We start from the raw sequence: 25141 nt of genomic DNA on the forward strand, positions 1-25141 counted from the left end.
ATTACCTCATGTGGGGTGGTAGTGCAATTTAAAAATGTACTTTACCTTAGTTGACATAAGGGCATTCAAAGTACAGTGCAAATTTTTTTAAAATGGTTCGTTTTGACATTCCCAAATCATCACAATCATCTATTTCGGTTGATAGAGTATGGATTCTCCATGTGATGGAGCAATCTTGTGACAAGATTTGTTACAAATATTATTCTCTCTCTGTCATATCAATGTCTTTTTATTAGTTCATTGTTGTCCCATTTTTCCAAAAAATTCCACCTTCCCTGAAATTTGTGCACTGATCTCTGCCTGAATGCCATCTTCTGGCAGCTCTTAGTGAGTTAGAACACCTCATAAGCTCTCTTAAATCTTGGTGAAGTTAGGAATAATTTCTTAAATAAGGAAAACTGATAAAATTCTATTATTCCTACTCCCAAGAGTGGGACCAGATTTGTGTCAGTGATATTTTTAAGCCAGTTAGGGCTGTTTTCCTACTCTGAAATGCTTGATAAATATAGACACTGAATTTAGTAAGATTTTTAACCTCTGACCTATCTAAAAATCCCAAAGATTCTCAAAAGGTTCATATGGATCTGTTGTGTCTATATTTTTCTGGTTTTTAATTTTTTATTTAGGCATTTTACTTCCTACACTGTATCTTTCACACTCTCATTCTTTTACAGAGTGTGGTCCCCGGCCGGGACGCCCAGGAGGACGAGAGGGGGGCTTGTGCCTCCTCCACACCGCGAGGGGGCGTCCGTCCTGGTTTTGTTGGGAGCCACGGGTCGAGGGCATGGAAGCCCTACCCTGTAGGGGCCCGTGGATCCCGCCAGGCGGCGCCCCGATGCCGGTTTATCCCATGCAGTCGCCGGTCGGAGCTGGAGCCCGGCCGGGACGCCTTGGAGGACGTGAGGAGGGCTTGTGCCTCCTCCACACCGCGAGGGGGCGTCCGTCCTGGTTCTGTTGGTGACCACGGGTCAAGGGCATGGGAGCCCAGCCCTGTAGGGGCCCGTGGTCACCGCCAGGCGGCGCTCCGATGCCGGTTTATCCCGCACGGTCCGCGGCTGGGGCTGGAGCTTGGCCAGGACGCCTTGGAGGACAAGAGGAGGGCAAGTGCCTCCTCCAGACGGAGTGGGGGCGTCCGTCCTGGTTAGGCAGGGGGCCTCGGGTACAGGGCATGGAAGCCCAACCCTGTAGGGACCCGTGGCCACCGCCAGGCGGCGCCCCAGGGCCTAATTATCCCGGGAGCCCGGCACTTCCTGGGAAGACTTTGTATGGCGCCCGGAGAGCCGCCAGGAAAGCAGCCGACACTTCCGCCACGCTGGGGCGTGGCTAAAGAGAAGAGGCCGGAAACACCTGGGGCTCATCCGGGGCATTATTTAAGGGGCCGCCTCCCTCCAGTCAGGGGGTGGAAGTCGGGAGGAAGTGGACTGACCAGAAGGAAGGACTGGAGGCGGCCAGGAAGGCACAAAGGACTGTGGGCCTGGACTTTGGGGAATTCGGTGCGAGAAGGCACTGGGGGTGCACGTGAGCAAAAGACTTGTATATAGTGTATATAAATAAATAGTGTGTGGAAAAAATATGGTGTCCGTCTGTCTGTGCCGGGGCCAGCGTTCACAAGAGATACACAGCTTAATTAAGAAATTCTAAAATTTCTAAACATTGCCTGTGCTGTCTTTCACTCACTGTTCTTTCTGACAATTCAAAAATGCCTAAACAGAAAGAGCTTTCTGAAAATATATATTTATTTATTTTTGTTTTGCAAAAATAACTGTTATTCCATGCAACAGGAGTGTGCAAACTGGATCTAACCAGGACAGAAAAAGAAGAAGAAGGCCCAGTTGCACAACTGCATGAATGGATAAGTACTTCCACGTCTATATTGTGAGAAACAGACACCTTACAGCTCCTCAGTTGATTTCCTCATTACATTCACACCAAACCCCAGTATCATCTGCAACAGTGAAAATTGATGATTCTGGGATGCCCAGTTTTGCTTTTCAGTAATTAATATTAATATATAAATACTGAAGCTGTAAACATAAAGCAGTACAACATTTACACTAAATTTTAAACTGAAAATATATGCTAACAAGAGGCTGTGTCTGAAGAAATAATTTATTTTTATGTTCACACGAGCTTTTTTAGGCTATCTAAGATTTTTAGGGACAGTACAGAACTGCATGGAGAACTGATGATCCATTAGTGAAAACAAAATAATTCAGATGGCACTTGCCATAGCTGTGGTGGTTATAGTTCTGAAAAAAGGCAGTTGTGGTAGTAAGGGTAAAATCAAAGGACAGATGTGGACATAAGTAAGGGCTGCTAATAAAACAAATTATTAATGCATTCCTAACAGGATGCTTACAATGTACACATTAATATATTTTCTTATGCGTAGATGCTCATAGCTTTGTAAGTCAAAAGGATTTTAAATATGACCTAAACCTAAATAAAATCCATGTACAGAAGATCAGGAATTATATGATAATTTTACTAATACTAATAATAATCCTTTCAGCAGTATTTTGAGTTAACTGCAGACTAGAAACAGATACACTTGAAAAGCCTATAAATAAACTATTGAAGTAATAACTTCTTCTTGAAACTAATCTATAAAAATGAAGTTCTCTTTACACAGCGTAGCTAAACTCTCACAAATAACAGTATTTGATTTTATACATGAAATAATACTGTAAGTAGCTGTACTTATAATTTATTCAATAGATTGGTCTCGTCCGATGCGAGAGATGGACGTCTGAAGTGGAGCTCCGCTAGCAGTGGTGCTATTTTTCATATTATTTGCTTATTATTCTGAGATATCCTGTATTTATTCAACCCGAGAGGGACGCTACAGTATATGTAAACACATATAAACATGGCCAACAAGAAGGGGGGTCCGAAAGAATCGAAGACTAAAGCTACATCCAAGCTGCGATCAGCAAGCCCTAGTTCGAGATACGGCCTCTCAGAGACAGACCTGGATCAGATGGGCGAAAGTACAGACTCCTTCGGGACCACGGTCCGCTACATCGTCGCCGGCTGAGAGCGAAAAGGGGAGCGAAGGTGCGATCGTGAGTGCAGATGTGGATAGCTCGCCGATTGGAGAGGATTACCTGAAACTGGAAAAGGCCGGGAGGTCCGCGGCTTCAGTTACGCAATTACGCGGGACTGGAGCAGCGGGGACACCGGCTTCAGCAGAGTCTGCTGCTTCATCTACGGTACAAGAAGGCACATTTGAGCTATCTGAACTGAAAGTGTTGCTCGCTGAGCTCACGCAAGATATAAAGAAAAGCGAGAAGGCTAATGAGAAAGCAACGGCAAAGGCACATGAGAGACTGAAACAGGAATTAAACAGGAGATGAAACAGGCCAATGAATGTCTGCGACAGGAAATCCAACAGGCAAATGAAAGGCTGCGTCAAGAGGTACAACTTGAACTTCGACAGGTGCTGGGTAAAATTGAAGAGCGCATTGAGAAAAACTCGGTTAAACTGAGCACGCTTGCTGATCAATTGGAGCATCTTAGTGAGACATTCACGAATCGGATCGAAATAGCCGAACATCTAGCTGCCAGTGCCGAGGAAAGAGCAGTAAATGTCAGTTCGGAATGTAAAAAACTCGGAGAAAAACTTGGAGACAGACTGGCTGCTTTAGAAGATGGGAATAGAAGGTATAATGTCAGAATTGAAGGCCTGCCGGAGAATCGAGAAAGTTTAAACCCTGTGAAATTCGCAACTGAACTTTTTTCTAAAATAATCGGGGGCGACTTTAAAGCAGAATCTGAGATAGCAGCGGCTTACAGCGTCTGATCAAACACCGTCAGACCCGACCAAGATCTTTTATAGTTCGTTTTGAACGATTATCATTTAAGTTAGAGGTGATGGAACTCCTACAGAAAAAGGAAGATATTATATATGAAAATTGCCACATTCGCGTCTTCCCTGACTTCTCTCCAGCAACAGCTATCAAACGCCGCCTTCTATAATATTAAACAGCGCTACGGCAAGCCAATGTCAAATACGGCCTCCTGTATCCGCAAAACTGAAAGTGGAATGGCAGGGTCATTTCTATGTTTTCGCTAGCAAGGAGGAGGCAGAAAATGAATTAAGAAAGCTGATCCGGGACTATTCTGATACATAATTGTGAGTCATGGCGGTAAATGATAAAGCTAGGATTAATAATCTACTGTCTGATCTATTTGTTTTTAAAATACGGGTTTTTATCAGCATATATTCTCATATTCTTATATTATTATTACTTACTTATTACTTATCATTACTTAGTATTACTAGGGCTAAATGTTTATGTTTTATTGTGCTTAATTACGTTTTCCTCCTCTTTTTCTTTTCTAATTATTTCATGTGTACCCTAAATGAGACTGTTCAATATCATACCCTTGGTTTGCTGTTATTGCTATTACTGCATTAAGACTTGTTATGCTTGTTTTGGACACATCTTTAACACCATCACCTGGGTTTATTATCTGGGGATATCATCTTAATGCACTAAAATTGATGAAGATTATATATATATATATATATATATATAAGTGCAAAATTCTTTTTTTTTTTTTTTTTTTTCTTTTTAAAGACTATATTGGTAACAGATATCTCTATCTTTTAACCTTAAAGCGCCACTGCATGGGGGCTTGATGTGCTTTGGACGTGCTCTGTCTCTGGGTATGTCAGAGGACTGGGACTGCATGAAGTGGGTTTTAGCCTCACCTGGGGAGGCAAAAGGGAGGGTGGGGGTTAAGGGGAAGAGAAAGAGAGCAGGCTTGATCTATATCTAATCTATCATCTCAATCTTTATAATTATAACTATCAACGTAATAATAAGCTGCATGGCAACAACTCTTGGGGAATAGGAAATTAAGACCTAAACTATTTCACTTCCAGTTAAGACTATAATATGACACCAAAAACTCAGAATCAGTGTCTCCATGATGGGACAGTTAACCGTAAGCTGGAATGTTAAAGGCCTGAATCACGAATTAAAGAGAAAGAAAGTACTTTCTCACCTAACAGGTCTAAATGCTAAAATAGTATTTTTACAGGAAACCCACTTACTAAGTAAGGATCAGTTCCGGCTGCAAAAGACTGGACTGGCCAAATGTTCCATTCTAGTTTTACAAAGAAAACTAGAGGGGTGGGAATTCTCATACATAGAACAGTACCATTTGTAGCATCAGATGTAGTATTGGATCCTGAAGGGAGATATGTGATGGTCATGGGAGACTTATCTAACTGTAAAATGATTTTGATAAATGTTTATGCACCTAATGTTGATGATAAGGAATTTATACAAAATTTATTTGCATCCATTCCCAATCTGAACACTCATAAACTTATAATGGCTGGGGACTTTAATTGTGTTCTAAATCCACTTTTAGATAAGACTTCCTCCACAGGGGAACGCAACTAACACCGCAAAGATAATTACAAAGTTTATAACTGATCACAACTTATCAGATCCCTGGAGGTTTTAAACCCAAATTCAAGAACATATTCTTTCTACTCACCAGTACATCATTGCTACTCAAGGATTGATTACTTCTTTATAGATAATAACTTCTTGCCTAAGATTAAATCTTGTAAATACGATGCTATTGTTATTTCAGACCATGCTCCGATGATCTTGGAGCTGAAATTACTAAGCCCCATACACTCACCCGCAGATGGCGCCTCAATCCGCTTCTATTAGCTGACGAGAATTGTACTGAATTTATATCCAAACAAATTGAATTCTTTCTAGAGACAAATACATCCCCTGAGATCTCTGCAGGAATACTCTGGGAAACTCTTAAGGCCTTCTTAAGAGGACAGATTATCTCATATCTTTCCCACAGAAATAACTCCGAGCGAAGAAAGTAGCAGAGATAAAAGCGAAATTACTAAAATAGATGAAGAACATGCCAGACTACCAAGCGAGACTCTACATAAGAGGAGGCAGGCTCTACATTCAGAATTAAACCTCTTGACAACTAAAGAAACCGAACAACTAATTTACAAATCCAGACATCATTATTATGAACATGGAGAGAAAGCTAATAAGCTTTTAGCGCAACAAATTCACAAGCAAGATGTACATACGCAATCTCGTAATTACTAACACGAACGGAGATAAAATCATCGAACACAAAAATATAATGTACACTTTTAGAGACTACTATAAATCCCTATATACTACTGAGTTTAAAGAAGACAATATACAATCTAATGCATTTCTGGATAAATTACAGATACCACAAATTGACGCTTTTAGTGTGGAGGAGCTCGATAAACCTCTGTCATTATCAGAATTACTGGATGCTATAAAGTCACTCCAAGGTGGAAAAGCAGCAGGCCCTGATGGCTACCCTGCAGAGTTTTACAAGAAATTCTCCGCTCAGCTAGCTCCCTCCTATTAGCAACATTTACAGAAGCCAGAGATAACCAATCTCTTCCACAAACCTTTCGCCAAGCACTAATCACTGTCTTTCCAAAACAAAATAAGGACTTATTACAATGTGCATCATACAGACCAATTTCACTTCTGAATAACGACGTTAAAATACTCTCTAAAATCATAGCTAGAAGGATGGAGAAAGTGCTCCCTCAGTAATATCACAAGACCAAACTGGATTTATTAGGGGGACACTTATCTTCAAATCTTCGCCTGTTTAATGTAATATACTCACCAACTAAATCAAACACCCCAGAAATATTATTATCATTGGATGCAGAAAAAGCATTCGACATGATTGAATGGAAATACCTTTTTACTATTTTGGAGAAGTTTGGGTTTGGCCCGAACATTTGTGCATGGATTAAATTACTGTATACTAACCCAGAAGCTTCAGTTTGCATCAATAACATTTGCTCAGACTACTTTAAACTAGAGCGTGGCACAAGACAAGGATGCCCTTTGTCACCACTGCTGTTTGCAATTGCCATTGAACCACTGGCAATACATTGTCGAAATACTGATCAGATAAAGGGGATTAGCAGAGAAGGACTGGAACAGAAAATCTCATTATATGCAGATGACATGGTACTGTATATATCGGACCCAGAAAATTCTGTGCCTGCAGTCTTAGCAGCACTCACAGAATTTCAAAAGCTCTCTGGTCTCAGAATTAATCTGAATAAAAGTGTACTCTTTCCGGTGAATTCGCAAGCATATAATATTAGATTAGACACCCTTCCTTTTATCATTGCAGAACAGTTTAAATACCTCGGGGTAAACATCACAAGTAAACATAAAGCTCTTTATCAACAAAATTTCGTCGTCTGCATGGAAAAAATTAAACAAGACTTGCATAGATGGTCAACCCTTCATCTCACACTAGCTGGAAGAATTAACACTGTTAAGATGAATATTCTTCCTAAGCTCCTTTTTATTTCAAAACATACCAATATACATTAATAAATCGTTCTTTAAGCAATTAGATTCAACAATAACCTCATTTATTTGGAATTCTAAACATCCACGCATCAAAAGAGCGACCCTACAAAGACAAAAGGCAGAAGGCGGCATGGCTCTACCTAACTTCCAGTTTTATTACTGGGCGCAAATATACAGTCGATAAGAACCTGGACACAAATAGAAGAACATACACAGGCTTGGACCGCAATAGAAGTAAAATCCTGCAGTACTTCTTTGTATTCCTTGCTTTGTGCTCCAATAAACACACGTTATCGGCAATACACTAATAACCCAATTGTGCTCCACTCACTTAGAATCTGGAACCAATGTGGAAGCATTTTAAGACGGAGAAGCTTCTTTCTGTGGCACCCTGCAAAAGAACCACCTCTTTCAACCCTCACAAACATATGCAGTTTTTAATATCTGGAAAAATTTGGAATTAACTTGCTTAGAGATCTTTATATAGACAACGTCTTTGCATCCTATGAACAATTACATTCCAAATTTAACATTCCAGCTACAAATTTCTTTCACTATCTTCAAATCAGGAACTTTGTTAAACAGAACCTTCCAGATTTTCCTCATCTTGCACCCTCATCCACGCTGGAAAAATTATTGCTCAATTTCAAGGAGTTAGACTCCATCTCTACAATATATAAAATCCTTTTACAATCCCTTCCTTTCAAAGATCCAAGAGGACACTGGGAAAATGACCTCTCAATTAATATATCAGAAAAGGAGTGGAAAGTAGCAATGCAGAGAATTCACTCAAGCTCCATATGCAAAGCATACAATTATACAACTCAAAATTATATATCGAGCACATCTGTCTCACTAAAACTCTCAAAATGTTTCCAGGGCATGATCCAACCTGCGACGTTGCAACCAAGCCCCAGCCTCACTAGGTCACATGTTCTGGGCCTGCTCCAAATTAACATTATTCTGGACAAAAATTTTTAATTACCTCTCAGACAGTCTTGGACTCACAATCCCTCCTAACCCATTAACAGCTGTGTTTGGGGTTCTTCCAGAGGGTCTTAAAGTGGAGAAAGACAAACAAATTGTGATTGCATTCACTACACTGTTGGCACGCAGACTTATTCTGATAAACTGGAAGAACCCAAACTCTCCTCTTTAAGTCAGTGGGAAACTGATGTGTTATATTATTTAAAATTGGAAAAAATCAAATACTCAGTTAGAGGATCTGTGCAGACTTTTTTCAAAACATGGCAGGATCTAATTAGTAATATTTTGAAATGATTTTATAAAGCACAGAGAATTTGTTGATTTAGGTATTTTTAAAGCCTTAAATTTTACACCGTTTGGCTTGCTCTCTCTCTCAAGGGTGGGGATCGATCTGTTCTTAGCATAATTCTTTTTTTTGTAAAAACTTGATTGCTATGTATTGATTGTAATAAAATTAATAAATAATTAAAAAAAATATATATATTAATTTAGTGAAGCAATTTAAGAAAATAAGAGTATAGACTTATACTGAGACTATATCTCCCAAAGGGGACATATAAACTAAATGAGCAGTAATGGTCTTAATATGGAAGGAAGCCATATCTAACTTCAAAACATAATATGTACATTTTGGCTCTATCACTGACTGTGTGCAGCAGTGGCTTTCATTGAATCTGTTGTGGAGTGTGCAGATTGGTGAGTGGCATAAGCAGTCAGGTTCTGAGGATGTACTCACTATTGTGTGAAAGAAGGATTATACAAGTTGTGCTATATGAAATAACTGACAATGGCAGTTTTAGTGTTGGAGCATATTGTCAATGACTAGGAATGGATTTTCAGTGATCACAATGATTTTTTGTCTCACAATGACAACTAGCTTATAAGCCCACTTAGACTCATTCCCTTGAAACCATGTGCTAAATTGGAGGCCACATTATAGAGACCATCACACAAAAATCACAAAATTCCTGTTTTGTTACAGGTCTAAGCAACCATTAGGTATTTGGAGATAGGTATCTTACAGTATGAATTGGTTAGCCAGTCAAAAATCTCACAGTCACCTGTGAGCCATCCATCTATCCATTTTCCAACCCGCTGAATCCGAACACAGGGTTACAGGGGTCTGCTGGAGCCAATCCCAGCCAACACAGGGCACAAGGCAGGAACCAATCCTGGGCAGGGTGCCAGCCCACCACAGGACACACGCAAACACACCCACACACCAAGCACACACTAGGGCCAATTTAGAATCACCAATCCACCTAACCGGCATGTCTTTGGACCGTGGGAGGAAACCGGAGCGCCCGGAGAAAACCCACACAGACACGGGGAGAACATGCAAACTGCTTGCAGGGAGGACCTGGGAAGCGAACCCAGGTCTCCTAACTGCGAGGCAGCAGCACTACCACTGTGCCACTGATTCGTAATTAAGATGCTACTGATATACTGTACATCAAATTTCCTTACGTTCTGGATGAGCATGTCAACATCAAAAGTCAAGTTGCAGCAGTGGGAAGCTGCTATTCAATTAGTCTGGAGTTGGTTGGCGGGTGATCCACATCATGGCACTAATCTTAATCCTTAATTCCCAAATTGTAATCGTATATGAACCCCTTTTTTACAGGGAATTTTTTAGGGATTTAGCCCAGGTGGAGGGATGCTGCTGTTGTCTTTTTAGTTACAAATTTATTTCCTACAATTCATACATCCATCCATCCATTATCCAACCCACTATATCCTAACTACAGGGTCACGATGGTCTGCTGGAGCCAATCATAGCCAACATAGGCTGCAAGGCAGGAAACAAACCCTGGGCAGGGCGCCAGCCCACCACAGCAATTCACACATGTTTTTTATAAAAATCAAATAATATTCCATACAAGCAAGTCAAATTTAACAATAACAAATCAACCCCCACCCATGATAAAGAGAGCAAGGCCAGCAGAGTAAAACTTTAAACTAGTAAAATAAGTAAATACATACATTAATAAATGAATAAGAAAAAACAGAATAAAATAGACTTAAAATAGGTCAGTTACGATTATTCCAGTTGAGTAAGATAACTTTACATTCCAATAGTGAAGTAAAGACAATTACAGTTTGTTTGTCCTTCGCTACTTTAAGCCCATCTGGAAATACACCAAACACAGCTGTTAATGGAATAGGAGGGATTGTGACACCAAGGCTGTCTGAAAGACATTTAAAGATTTTGGGCTAGAATGATGTTAATGAGGGTGAAACTTGATTGTTTTCAGGTTGGATTTTGCCCTGGAAACATTTTGGACAATTTTAAATGAGGCAAATGTGCTTGATATATAATTTTAAGTTGAATAATTGTATTTTTTGCGAATGTGGAGCTTCAGTGAATTCTGTTAATTGCTACCTTCCACTCCTATTCTGAGATGTTGAGTGAGAGTACCTTTTCCCACTGTACTCTTGGATCTTTGAAAGAGAAGGACTGCAAAATGTTTTTTTTATATATTATGGAGATGCTGTCCGAGTCCTCATGACTGATCAATATTTTTTCTAGCATAGAGGTGAGGAAAATTGGGCAGATTTAGTTTAACAAAGTTTCAAATTTGCAGGTAGTGAAAGAAATGTGTTGCTGGAAAGTTAAATTTGAAGTTTAATTGTTCGTAGGATGCAAAGACGTTGTCTATGTACAGATCTCTGAGTGATCTAATCCTGAATGTTTTCCAGACATTAAAATCTGCGTATGTTTGAGAGAGTGGAAAAAGGTGGTTCTTGTGCAGAGGTGCCACAGATAAAAGCTTCTCTATCTTAAAATACTTCCTATATTGGTTCCATATTCTGAGTGACTGAAGCACAATTGGGTTGTTAGTATATTGGTGATGACTTCATTCAGAGCAACAAACCAGACATTCTGGAGGCCCTGCAGTATGCCTACCGGCCCAACAGGTCCCCCTCAGATGCCATTGGGGCTGCACTATATTATTCCCTCTTTCTTCTGGAGAGGAAAGACTCCTACAACAGCTGCTCTTTGTTGACTACAGCTCCACCTTGAACACGGATATACCCACCTTCTGCGACTGGCTCCTAGACTTTGACTGGCAATAGGATTTCAGCCACCATTATCACAAACACAGGCACGCCACAGGGATGCATCCTCAGCCCCATTCTCTACACCATGTTCACCCACGACTGTGTCATCTCCCACAAAGATAACATCATGCTAAAGTTCACAGATGACACCGCAGTGATAGGACGCATTACTGGTGGGGATGAGGCGGCCATAAGCCTAAGGACAACAACCTCACCCTCAACACAGACAAGATGAAGGAGATGATAGTGAACATGAGGAAAGAGAGGAGACCTCACCAGCCACTGTTCATCCAAGGGCTTGAAGTGGAAAGGGTTAGCAGCATTAAATACCTGGGCGTCTACATCAGTGTGGACCTCACTTGAACACTTAACACCACACAGCTGGTCAAGAGGGCTCAATAGCGACTGCACTTTCTGAGGAGGCCGAGGAACTTTGGTATGTCAACTAAGATCCTCGGCAACTTTTACCACTATCAACTTCCGTCAGTGCATTATTTAGTGATCTGTCTGACAGTGTGTTTCTTACAGAACTTAAAAATAAGAACCGTTATAAGGACACTTGTTCATGTTAATTGCAGTCTCACTTGTTAAAAAATATTTTAAAAGGAGCATCCTACATGGAAATATAATGATCTTATTAACTGACAGTGCATACCAATTTATAAATTTTATGTTCGTTTGAGGTTAAAAAGAAAAAAAAAACACTTTCACCCCAGTGGGGAATCAAACTCAGGTCTCTGAAGCATTACAGGCCTGCTGTTCTCTGAGACAGCAAATCTTAACGCTACGCCACAGAAGCTGTTGTATTGTTCTTTTGAGAAAGTATTTATTTGATCTTTGGAAATCAGGCATCACACATTCTATAGTTTATGGCTACATAGTGTAAAATTTATTACTAAAATATGAAAAAGTTTCTGTTTTAACAATGTGTTTATACAGATTACTGTAGAAACTGAACACATATGAAATGCACGATCTATTATTTCCACTCTAAAACTCCAGCAGTTCAGTCACTCCCAGATAATCAAACAAGGCATGAGCTGGGAAAACTTAGTGAACGTTCTGCGACGGTGGGGGATGGAATAGCTGGCTGTCTTAATCGGCACATTTAAAAGACAAAAGACGCTGGCGGAGAGGTGTGGATGGTTTGAAGGTGGGCTGGATCTATGAGTTTTTTCGTAAACTATGGTAATTCTAGTGTTAAGATAAAACAGCTTTGACCTTAATTTCCAATTTCCCCAGGAGTTATTGCCATGAAGCCTATTGTTACGTTGTGTGGCAGATGGCAGGGACCCATGTCCGGTTGGGACAGCCCTTTGACACTGGATCCGGGGGAGCAGTCATGGGATGCACACTAGGCCCCCCAGAACACTTGTTGGCAGCCCCCCGGGTTGCATCGGGGCCAATAGTTTGGAACACCGGAGCTCATTCCTGTTGGGCTCGATGGCCACCGCCAGGGGGAACTGCACAGCCTAATGAACCCTTCTAGGTGGGAACAAGGATAGATTAGAGATACATTGCTCTTTCTCTCCCTCCCTCCCTATTACCCCGACTCCTCCATTCTGCCTCCCCACGTGAGACTGGACCACACAGTCCTCTGAGATACCTAGAGACAGAGCATGTCTAAAACAAAACAAGCCCCCCAGCAGAAGTGTATGAGGATTAAAATAGAGATATCTATTGATAATACATTCCAAATACTATAAGTATAAAATATAATCTTAAACAGTCTTGAGAGAGTAAACCTAGGGAATGATTTTAAACAGTAGCCCTGGATAAGCATAGTAAGCATTAAAATAATAAACCAAGAGTATGATGTTAAACAGCCTCCTTATAAAAAAGTAATAGTAATAATATTTACACTTGAATACATATATGCTTATTAGTTTTCTTAGCTCTTTTTCTACTTCCTCCTTAAAAGTAAAAAGTACAGCTTGCTTTGAATGTCCACTTTCAGTTTGGCAGGATACAAGAGGCTGTATCTGATCTTGGCTTTCCATAAGCGCTGTTTAATGTTGTAAAAAGTGGCATGTTTAGTAACTATTGAGGGTGGGAAATCAGGGGAAAAATGAATGTGGTTATTTTTGAATATAATCTCTTGTTTCTGTCTGAGAAGAAACATTATTAATCCGGCTATATCCTAACTACAGGGTCACGGGGGTCTGCTGGAGCCAATCCCAGCCAACACAGGGAGCAAGGCAGGAAGCAAACCCGAGGCAGGGCACCAGCCCACTGCAGGGCATGCACACACACACACACACACACACACACACTAGGGACAATTTAGAATCACCAATGCACCTAACCTGCATGTCTTTGGACTGTGGGAGGAAGCCGGAGTACCCGGAAGAAACCCACACTGACACGGGGAGAACATACAAACTCCATGCTGGGAGGACCCGGGAAGTGGACACGGGAAGTGAACCCGGGTCTCCTAACTGCGAGGCAGCAGCCTACCCACCAGAGCTGATTGTGTGGTGATTGGGTATTTGGAGAAAGAAAAGTAAAGACAGGAATTAGGGGTTTGTACGTTTAAAAGAGTCAGTACTGCTACAATAAAGTATTTAATTGAAGGTCGCGCATGGCGCAGCAAGCATCTTGCATGAGACACGAACAATCACTGCGCCACCGTGTTCCCATGTTCAATAACATGATTTAACTCCTATCATCATGAAAATGATATCACGTACACATCTCAGTATTTTAATTATTCAGAGAGCTGTAATATCATGAATGTAATGGATTCTGTATCTTGTCGGAGGAAGAGAAAGCCCAGGAGCACGTAGTGATTCACACACATAGAGCACATAGAAGATCAAATACAAAACAAAGCATTTAACTTGCTACTTTAGTTACGATGGGATTTGAGAAACTAGTAAATTAAACGAATTTAAGATGAAGTTTATGATGTTCTACTTTAATGACAAAATAAACTACGTGATTAAAGTGGAAATTTCAAGATTAAAGTTGACATTTCGTGCTTTTTTCCCACTGTTTGCCTATTTTTTTTGTCTGTACCCTAATTTCTTTCATATGACACTCAGACTGTGGGCTACTGTAGCCTTTTCATAGTGACTTTGATATCTGACAATTTCTTTTTTATTTCGGGCACTGTGTGACTTTGTGAACTTGAGCTTTTGAGTTTCTCCGACACTGTTACTCGATATACTTCCTTTGGTTGATTATATCACTGTTTAAACCAACAAATAGCACGTTTTTCTTTGCCTCCGCTTGGTATTCGCCGAAATTCTTCTATTTTCCCTCGTGCTTTTCCCATTATCTTTACACAGGCGGCTGAGCTTAAGGGCTATTTATATTGATTTGCATATTCAAAGATGCGTAATTCTGGGAGGAGTTGGGACAGGACAGCAGGCGCGTTTACGTGCGTTACTCTGCACGCTAACCAGGATTTATGTAGAGGAAGAACGTGGAAGTTTGCGTACGCACAGATTTATGCATCTGGAATTTTTTGTGCGTAAGCACATTTCCGCTTTTATCCGTATGCCATGTTATAGTGTGAATTCTACACACGCCGTTATATATGAGGCCCCAAGTACTTTGCATTTGGAATTTGCAGCCGTTGATTTTCCTTCAGCGGTAGATGCCAGTTCTTCAGTTATTTCAATTTGTGTCATGAACATTGGCTTAACATCTTCCAACTGAGCGTCAAATGCTCTCAGTTTATTCTCAAACTTAAGACACATTTTCCTGAATTTGTTCCTCAATACCTCAAAGTGATTATTTAAGAATTTTTCCTGGTCTTTAATATCCTGCAGCAGCTTCTTGGTTGTCTTGTGTATGTCTTTTATTTCCTTCCTTATATCATTTATTTCTTTCTTTATATCTTTTTTGAGCTCCTTTATGTCATGAGGGGTGGCCATTGCAGTGATCATTACCTTCATTTCAGACAGATCATTTTGGTCTTCATGCTCCACAGGTGAAGTGCCAAGCCCAGTTAAAGTTCCTGGCTCACAAGGAGAAGATGTCAACGCAGAAGGCAAGGCCATTTTCAGTTTCAATGAATCTTCTGGAGCTAAGGTGACCTGAGTCACTTGCACATTCACTCCCACTTTCGCTCTTGGCTGGAGACGATGCAGCAGTGTTAGGTCCGAGGAAATCTATGCTTTTTGCCTGTCTGTCCCAGGTCAGTCTCTGAAAGGCCGTACCTTGAGCTTGAACTTGATTAACTTGAGCCCCTTTCCTGCCAGTCATGTTTATATATGCTTGCATATACAGTAAATGAACCCCCACAGGTTGAGTAAATACAGGATACCTCGGAATGATAAAAAATAAGAGAAGAAATAACATCGCCGCTAACGGAGCTCCTCTTCAGACATCCATCTGAATTTTTGTGCTTATTAAACTTAAAAAATTTCTTGATCACAAAAAATGAACAGTCAAAAGTTCTTTTCCTAATGTGATTGGTGCAATTGACTGCACACATGTTGGGATAAAGACATCATCACAAAGTATTTATTTGCTTTTGTAAACAGAAGGCATTTTCATTCAATTAATATCCATATAATATGTGATGCCCAAATGTGTCTGACTAATTTTGTCTGACTGGACCCATGATTCCTTTATTTTATCAAATAGTAGTGGGGGAAGCTGACTTCAGGGTAAGATTGTGTGTGATGGTTGTCTTCTTGGTAACGCTGCCATTACCATTTATGTTGTACAACACACAGCACACCCTTTTTATAGACAAAATAACAAGCTACACGCTGAAACAATTAACATTATGTGTATTTATTACTGTTATTACCAACATTGAACACAACTATTAACTAAGATAATTAGCTCAGGGGCAGCACAGTGGCGCAGTGGTAGTGCTGCTGCCTCGCAGTTAGGAGTTCGCTTCCCATGTCCTCCCTGCGTGGAGTTTGCTTGTTCTCCCTGTGTCTGCGTGGGTTTCCTCTGGGTGCTCCAGTTTCCTCTCACAGTCCAAAGACGTGTGCGATCCTAAATTGTCCCAAGTGTGTGTGCCCTGTGTTGGGCTGGCATCCTGCCCGGGTTTGGTTCCTGCCTTGTGCTCTGTGTTGGCTCGGATTGGCTCCAGCAGACCCCCGTGACCCTGTGGTTGGGATATAGCGGGTTGGATAATGGATGGATGGATGGATAATTAGCTCAGGAACATCAGAATGTGACTGACATGTTGTTGAAATGCTCAATGAAATGAGATTTTCTGTTCAGTTCTTTGTCCTGTCATCTGGAGTCATTAAAATGTCAACACCAAAAAAGTCTGCATCAAACTTACAGATGGTTGAAATTTGCCATAACATTAAGCCAATTTTAAGGACAAGTTTGTGTTTTATAAATTCTGTTTTTTCCCCAAGAAATGGCTTACGCACATTTCTGAGTATAAACGTATGTTGTGTATGAGGCACCTGATCTAGAACCTAACTGCCAATACAGTATTCTGTTTGCCTGCCATTTCAGGCAGAAAAATCAGAAACGTTTGGCATGAGATTTACTTTAGAAATCAAAGACTGAATTTCCTAGTTTGTAATTATACTGTAATTATCTTTCATGATAAATGACAGTTTGTTTTTTAAATGGTAAAATATCTGAACTGATTTTTAAAATTGTATTCATATGGTGTCTAGTAGAGCATAAAAAATATAAAATAAGTTACTAATTTTGGAGAGAATTTTACATGGCATTTGTTATTTATTTATGCTTTAATTTATTAATCTGTGGTAAGCACAGTGGGTACCATTCCAGCACCCAGTTATTGTCTTTGTGAAGTTCACAATTACATTCTTCCTGTGTCAGCAAGGTATTTTGTAAGATTTTTCTCTCATATCTAAAATAAGTATGTTAGCTAAAGTGGCAATTCTAAACTGGCAATGTGAGGTAAGGATTCAATGTTTGTGCAAATAGGCCCTATGTTCGTCTGGTGTTCCATCCAGGATTGGTAACTTAATGCCATTTTATTTCATATCTGTTATTTCGTCTTTGTATTTCTGATAAAGAACTTTCTTCTACTTTTCCACGCTGTTAGTACATTATGCTTTTAAAAGCCTATAATTTAGCTGTCCTTTATTCATGCTCAGGTTTTTGTATTCTGTTGTAATTTATGAACCCATGTTAGTATTAGCCAGTTTTTTTGAAATATTTTTACTTTTGTTTTGAGTAGAGCTATTTTATGTAAAGTTTGCTTATGAGACATGAGAAAGTCTTTTCCAAGACAAGGTATGGTATTTTTCAGGGGTCACTCTGTCCTTGAAAAAAGATTGTTTTATCTTACAGCCTTGTTTATTTGTTTAATCCTTTCACAGACGGCTCAAAATAGGCAAAAGAAGGACAACACATTTAAACATTCAACAAAATTAGTCCTTAGCTTAAATTTGAATGTTTGTTCAGTTAAATGAAGCTAAGAACTGTTAAAGTACATCATCAAGTCAAGTGCCTTTGGTGTGGAGTCTAATGTTTATAGTACATGCAAAATAATTCATGTGAAAATATGAAAAATAAATCAACTGTATGCTTAAATATACAGCAAAAATAAACCATATGACATCATCCTTCATAATCTGATTCTAATCTGTTACCAAAAACAGGTCAGAAAATGAAAAGTTCAGTATTGAAAAGGTGATTTACTATTTGTTAAATGGGATAAATAATAATGCATCAAATCTAATCTGAAAACAATATGAACTCTAAAATATATACCCATTAACCACTGATTTCTCCATGACATAAAACAGTTAATTCAAGTCAATTATCTAATTATTTAATTAATAAACTTGTAATGAAGCCAACAATGTGATTATTTCTTCATATTAGCCTACCTTCAGAATACTAGAGAAACGCCCATGCAGACCAGCACAGCAAAATGTACTTTACAAATTTTATATTTAAAAGTAAAAAAGAAACTGCACTGCCGATTAAACCATTTTCCACCTGTTTAGGAGCCTTTTTCCATGATTACACAACTATTTAGAAATAAATGCAGCCTCTGCACAAGTGCACTTGAGCAAAGCAAATAAAGGCACAAGACTAGCTAGAGCACCCCAGCAAATGTAGGAGCAGGTGTGAGAGAGAGAGAGAGAGAGAGAGAGAGAGAGGGAGAGAGGTGAGACGTGATCATATCAGTAGTGACATGACCGTATCAGAAGGCTAAGCAGTCATAGTATGGCGTGACTTTCAAAAGTTACTCAGACATACATAAGATAAAATTTTATTTATAGTGAAAAAATGGTCAAAATATTGAATACTCCTAACTCAATTAGTGTTGATGGTTTTTGTATATTATATTTTGGTCTGTCCACTAAAAAGGCAGACTACAAGGAGAAAAGAAGTACAAGATCACTGTTCAAGCAAGAAGTCATTTTGACCAACCAACCAAATGAAAAAACTCCTGAAGAAACAATAATGCCATAGCAAGGAAGTTACTTCATACTTCAAAGAGCCTGCAAGAAAAGCAACACCTCCCTCCAGTGACCAGGTACTCTGTCTCTCTATAACTGACGTGAAGTGGACTCTATCCAGAGTCAATCCACACAAGGCTGCAGGACCTGACAACATACCTGGTCGTGTGCTCGAAGAATGTGCCAATCAACTGTCTGGTGTCCTCACAGACTTCATCAACACATCTCTGAGCCAGTCATCAGACCCAGCATGCTTCAAGTTGACCACCTTCATACCAGTGCCAAAGACGTCATCAGTGACATGCTTGAATGACTACCGACCAGTTGCACTCACGCAAGTCATGAAGTGGTTTGAAAGGTTAGTCATGTCACAAATAAAGACTAATCTCCCTGCCTCCCTTGACCCTCTTCAGTATGCATACCGCTGAAACAGGTCAACTGAGGATGCCATATGCTCTGCCCTTCATCTCTCCCTGACACATCAGGATAAAAAGACACATATGTCAGGGTGATATTCATAGACTTTAGCTCTGCCTTCAACACAATCATCCCTCAAAAGCTGGTTGTAAAACTGAGCAGGTTGGGCCTGAACACCACCCTCTGCAATTGGATCCTGGACTTCTTGACAGAGAGGCCCCAGTCAGTTTGGATGGGCTGCAACACATCTAGCAACATTACACAGAGCACTAGTGCACCTCAGGGCTGCGTGCTTAGTCTACTGCTGTTCACCCTGCTGACTCATGACTGCACAGCCACGCACAACACCAACCACATCATCAAGTTTGCGGATAATACAATAGTACTGGGACTGATAAGCAGGGATGATGAAACAACATACAGAGATGAGGTGGAATGACTCTCTGCATGGTGTGAAGACAACAATCTCTCAATGTCGACAAAACAAAAGAGAAATCGTCGACTTCAGAAAATCACATCCTGTCCACATCCCACTCAGCATCAACGGTTTAGATGTGGAGACTGTTAGGAGTACCAAGTTCCTTGGTGTGCACATAACTGAGGAACTTACATGGATGCATAACACCTCATCACTAATCAAGAAAGCCCAGCAGAGACTACACTTCCTGAGGAGGCTGAAGCGAGCAAGTCTTCCCCCCCTCCATCTTCACCATGTTCTACAGAGGCACCATTGAGAGTGTTCTGACCAGCTGTATCACTGTCTGGTATGGCAACTGCAACTTATCTGACCGTAAGCGCCTGCAAAGGATAGTGAAGACAGCAGAGAACATGATTAGGGTGACTTCACTACAGGACATATTTTACAAACGCAGTGTCCGCAAGGCCTGCAGCATTGTGCAGGACCCCTTACACCCCTCACATGGTCTTTTCACACTTCTGCCATCCAAGAGAAGATACTGCAGCATCAGAGCCAGATCTGCCAGGCTGCAGGATAGTTTTTACCATCAAGCTGTCAGACTCCTTAACACCATGCTGCGCCCTGGGATCTTCCACACTGCCTCAACCACCTCTAAAAACAGAACGTTCATACATGCAAGCCACTTTCCTGCAAAGACTAGTGTGCATGTAGAAAAAGAACTGAAAATCTCATACTGACCTTTAAGTATTTTAAAATTCTTGATATCCTTCTGCTGTGAAACATTCTGACCTATCATTGTTTACACATGTCTTAAACAACTATTATCATACACTGATAATTTCTGTATTATCTATATCTATTATTTATTTATTTATTATATTACATTACATATCTATTGACTTTATTTATCTATCTAGATTGCAAATACCATACATTGCATCAATAATCATATTGCTTACTACACGTCAATATTGATGCTACTTCTTTGTCTTATCTTTGCACAATGTCTTGTCTTGTTTGTGTTTTAATTTTAAATTTTAATTCTATTTTTAATTTATTATTTGCACTTCATTTTGTTACACTGTGGACCCTGAGCTTCACAATTTGTCTATCTCTATACTTGTATATGGTTGAGATGACAATAAAGTTTTCTTTGACTTTTGACTTTGACTTATGCATGTGAATTGTAATCTTAAATTCACCTCCAACTTATTATAGATTAGATAATGACATCACAAGAATCAGCTGCTTCTCATCCAAACAACCTGAAATCTAATGAATTTTTCTTGGATGCTTTTTGATTTTTTAAATATTTAAGAAATAGTATATATTTAAATATTTTCTTTAATGTTTCTAAGGTGTAAATGAAGAAATAACTGTCATTTTATTTGTATCCATTTATTTTTAAAAGGTTAAAAATAGCGAGATGCTAATAAACTTGAATATAACAGTATACAGTATAAGTATAAAAACATAGTGAGAATGGTAAAGCAAGAGAGACTAAGTGTATCTGAATAACATTAACTTTTTGTTCATAGGTGTTACTTAAAAACACATTTTTAGAGCACCACGTACCAGTAGAGGTAGTAAAACAAAGATAGTAAATAAAAAGCCAATTTGCACCAGGCTTCTTTTTGGCAATAATTCAGAGTGTCTCCATTCATCACAGATGCAGGATCATACATTAATTCACTGCTGTCTGTAGGACTATGGAAGTATCTGCAAATGTAAGGTGAAAACAAAATAATCAGCTGCAAAAAATGATATTCATATCTTAAACAACTTAATTAAAAGAATTATTATATATTAAAAGAAACAAACATTCATTGCATTCATCCAGGGTTATTCAAATCTTTTTTCCTCCTTGTACAAATGTATCAATTTTAGCAGCAATGAGCACAAAGCAGACAATTTCCAGTAAGTAATGCCAGTGTACCTGAGATAATGTTCATATCAAAACCATACATTCTTCAAAGAGCCTTGAACAAATCTAGCTAAAAATGATTGATGTGCTAATGCTTTGTTTCTAATGTTCTTCAAGAAAACACAAGTATCACATAGTGTTTTCCTAGTATAAAGCCTGCATTCTTCATAACCATAAACAAGTTGAACAGAGCTTTAAAATTTTGTGATTAAAAAGTATACATGATACACACACACACACACACACACACAAAGAAAGCAAACAATTAGCAATGAACGTGACATTTTTTATAACTATCACCCAACTAGACAGCTTGTCTACACATCCTTTCACAACTGAGCATCAATTTTCATACTGGACAGACTTGGCTTGTGATGTTAGTTTCAAATGGCCATTTATGGATCACTCAATGAACAACATGTTTGTCCATTAATTTTATTTACTCTGTTTCATAGAGGGAATGTGAAGCTATTTACATCAGTTACAAAATGTGGCAAGCTTGCAAAATAGTTTAGGAAGTGGAACAGAACGTAAAGATCAAAAGCATTTCTAAGGTCACTGTTATAAAATGCAATTCATAGCCATCCCGATATGTATGTATACAGTATGTCTTTTCACAAGAGTTCAAAATGCCTATCAAAGAAAAGCAACACAACCTAAACTCATTTTCAATATTAGTTCTCAAATCCACCTCCGGGAAAACCAAATAACCTTTATATAACACTCTTAATATTTCAAAAGGCCATTTTCAAAGACACTGTAACCTTTAATCCTTTTCATCTCATTTTGCTGGCTTTCTTTCCTACTCTTTTCTATCTTCTCTGAACTTATTTTGTCTATTAGTTTCTCTCTCCGAAATAACTCAAATAGCTGTAGAAGTCACAACCAGAACAATATGATTATAATACATTTCTAAAAATTTGGGTTAAATAAATAATGTTTACTTATTTAAAAATATACCAGAAGGTAATGCACTAAAATGTGGTATCACAAGTATTCCGATACAATAAACTCTACTTAAACTATTCAATACATACATTTGCTTCTAACCACCTAGCCAAAGAACAGATTGTAAATTAATATCCAGAATTCATTATTTTTTACTTATTTCTTCAACAATCAAAAATTTTTCATCATATTTCAAATGTTTTATTTATGTTGCAGTGAGAAAAGACAAGAAGCACCTTGAGCATAGGAAAGGTGGTATATAAATAAAATGTATTATTATTATTATTATTATTATTAATAATAATAATAGACAAATCAAAAGACAAGTGACTACCAATCTTCAAAAGTCAGGAAGTGGATATTGAAAAATTCATTATGGAGCAGTATTAGGGACATATTCAAGAAGCTCAAAACAGTTCAAAAAAGTGGTTGAGCTAAAAGAAGAAAGCCCTAAGTGCACTGTGACCCGATAATTACTGAGAAAGAGGATGAGAGAACTAAATACAGATTTACAATTGGAGAAGCATAGTGCCACATTCTTTCTTAGGTTGACCAAGCCTCCAAATCAACCATTAGACAGTGCACTCATGTTATGAGTTTATCAAACGCTATTGTAACTTTGAGTGGAACTCAGTTCTGCTCTCAAAGAAGACTCAGTTTGAACACTTTGGTCACCCTCATTGTCAGTTGTTTAGGGTAAAAAAGAGAGATGCATACAATATAAAGAAAAGAAGCACACCTACCAATAAAAATGCAGGTGCATTGTTGAGGTTTTATCATTGGTTTTATGGCATTTTCTGTTTAGTCTTTGTTAAGAATTCAAAATAACGACTGATTCCAGAATTCTGTCTTTAAGGCCTCACATTCAATATGATGGACAACTGAATGAATAAGATAAAACTTTTTCAAGTTGGACTACTTTTTCACATTTCTGGTGTGTTTTCCTTTGTTCCAGACTCTTGTTATAAGTAAAGTTAAATTTATTAATTCAATTTATAAAGAAAAAGTGCCTTCCTAAGAAGTATGCATTTGCAGATAATTGGGCACAAGACCAAATATGAAAAAAAGTACTTTAAAAAGTACTGAATAGTCACTTGAAAATGGTAAAGAATATGAAAAGAAAGAGAAAATATATGTGCCTATAACTTGCATCATTAGCCTTGCAAGCAGAAAATGGAACTAAGATGATAAGTACAGTTGTATAATTAGTGTATGTCCAATGTACATGCTTTTTGCATGCCATGCCACAGGTTGTTGTGCTACATTTGCTCAGCAAATCAGATCTATGACCATATTAACCAAGCAAAGATGTATGCACTACTGCCATTTCAACTACTATACAATACTATATTTCTGATAGTTATGTATTTTTTTATTTCCTTATTTTTTAATTTTGTTAATTTTTATACATGTCTCACAGATATTTTACTTTGCATTTTGCTTGGCACATTTAAAACTACAATGTTGTCTTGATTGGCGCTGTTATGTTTTGTTGCAAGACATATTACATAATCAAAGTGGGTAGTATATTAAGTCTTGGGAACACTGTATTTTGTATTTATATACTTTACTGTCGTACATACATATTTCATTATAATTTAGTTGTCTGTTGTGTTTTATATGTATGCTGTGCCTTTTTAATAAGCTTCCTTATTATAGTGTGTTATTCCTTTATTATTAACTATGCAAAGATTTAATTAAATAGACTGATTTATGTCCCAAACTATGGTGTATTTGTTAGGTTCTGCTTACCGTTCTGTGTAATTGTACTCTTTATAAGCAGGTTATTATTACTTTTTTGCATTTTTTTATGATTCCTTTGGTTTATTTTGCAACAGTACTTGACAATACCTTACATTTTTTAAAAAAAGTGTGCACTGTACCAAGTCATACAAAGACATCATGAAAAATTATACTTTCACCAGGCTGTGTATATGTAACAATCACCCCCTCTACAAATAAATTTAGAAGTTTTTTTTAATAACTAGGAGGGATTATTCTCATTATGAAAAGTAAAGGTCAGTGACAAAGTTCAGTGACATAGTCACTGAGGTAGCCTGGATAACACAGAGCTCTAACAGGTTGAGGAGAACACAACAGGTGGTTGTTCTGGTAAGGCTGAAGGAGGTGAGCAAACTTCCTCTAGGTAGTGCAGCTCTCAGTTTGTTTCTGTATCAGCAGTGATAGGTGGGGCCATCTTGTGGAGGTGGTTTGCATGCCACTGAGACAAAGTTTCAGCCCCAAGTAGCTCAAGAACTTATGGTGGTTCCACCAGAAAAAGAAAAACTGTGACTTGTTATCACAAGGAAATGGCAAACTCTCACAGATTGAAGGCCCTTGATATTTGGAACCTTTATCCTACATATCCAATGAAAATGTGATTTCTTTTGTGCTACTATATGGAGACTAAAAATTTGCTGAGGCGTTGAGAAAGTGTGGGCAATGTTCAGGATGAAGTTGCAGTTCATGCCATACCAAAATGGCTAAGATGCAGTGGAGTGTTGTGGTGCTATGTAATAGAGAATAGTGCACAGAACAGCAATTGAATACAGGCAACCCTCAGCTAAGTGAGGTTTAAGCACATTTTAGTCTGGTTAAGTCTTTCCACACCCTGATTTGCCTGGGGTGAAAA

The 25141-nt window shown here is 38.7% G+C and overlaps 1 protein-coding gene across 1 annotated transcript in view; it reads right to left on the reverse strand.

Moving 5' to 3' along the window:
- Positions 1-25141, reverse strand: part of LOC120526841 (protein cornichon homolog 3) — a 201575-nt gene that overhangs the window by 24993 nt on the left and 151441 nt on the right. Inside the window, exon 5 of the mRNA XM_039749970.1 lies at positions 21213-21356. Within this exon, the coding sequence (XP_039605904.1) occupies positions 21213-21356 (144 nt within the window). The remainder of the gene's footprint in view (positions 1-21212; positions 21357-25141) is intronic.

Source organism: Polypterus senegalus, chromosome 3 (assembly GCF_016835505.1).
Source record: "Polypterus senegalus isolate Bchr_013 chromosome 3, ASM1683550v1, whole genome shotgun sequence".
Lineage (NCBI taxonomy): Eukaryota > Metazoa > Chordata > Cladistia > Polypteriformes > Polypteridae > Polypterus > Polypterus senegalus.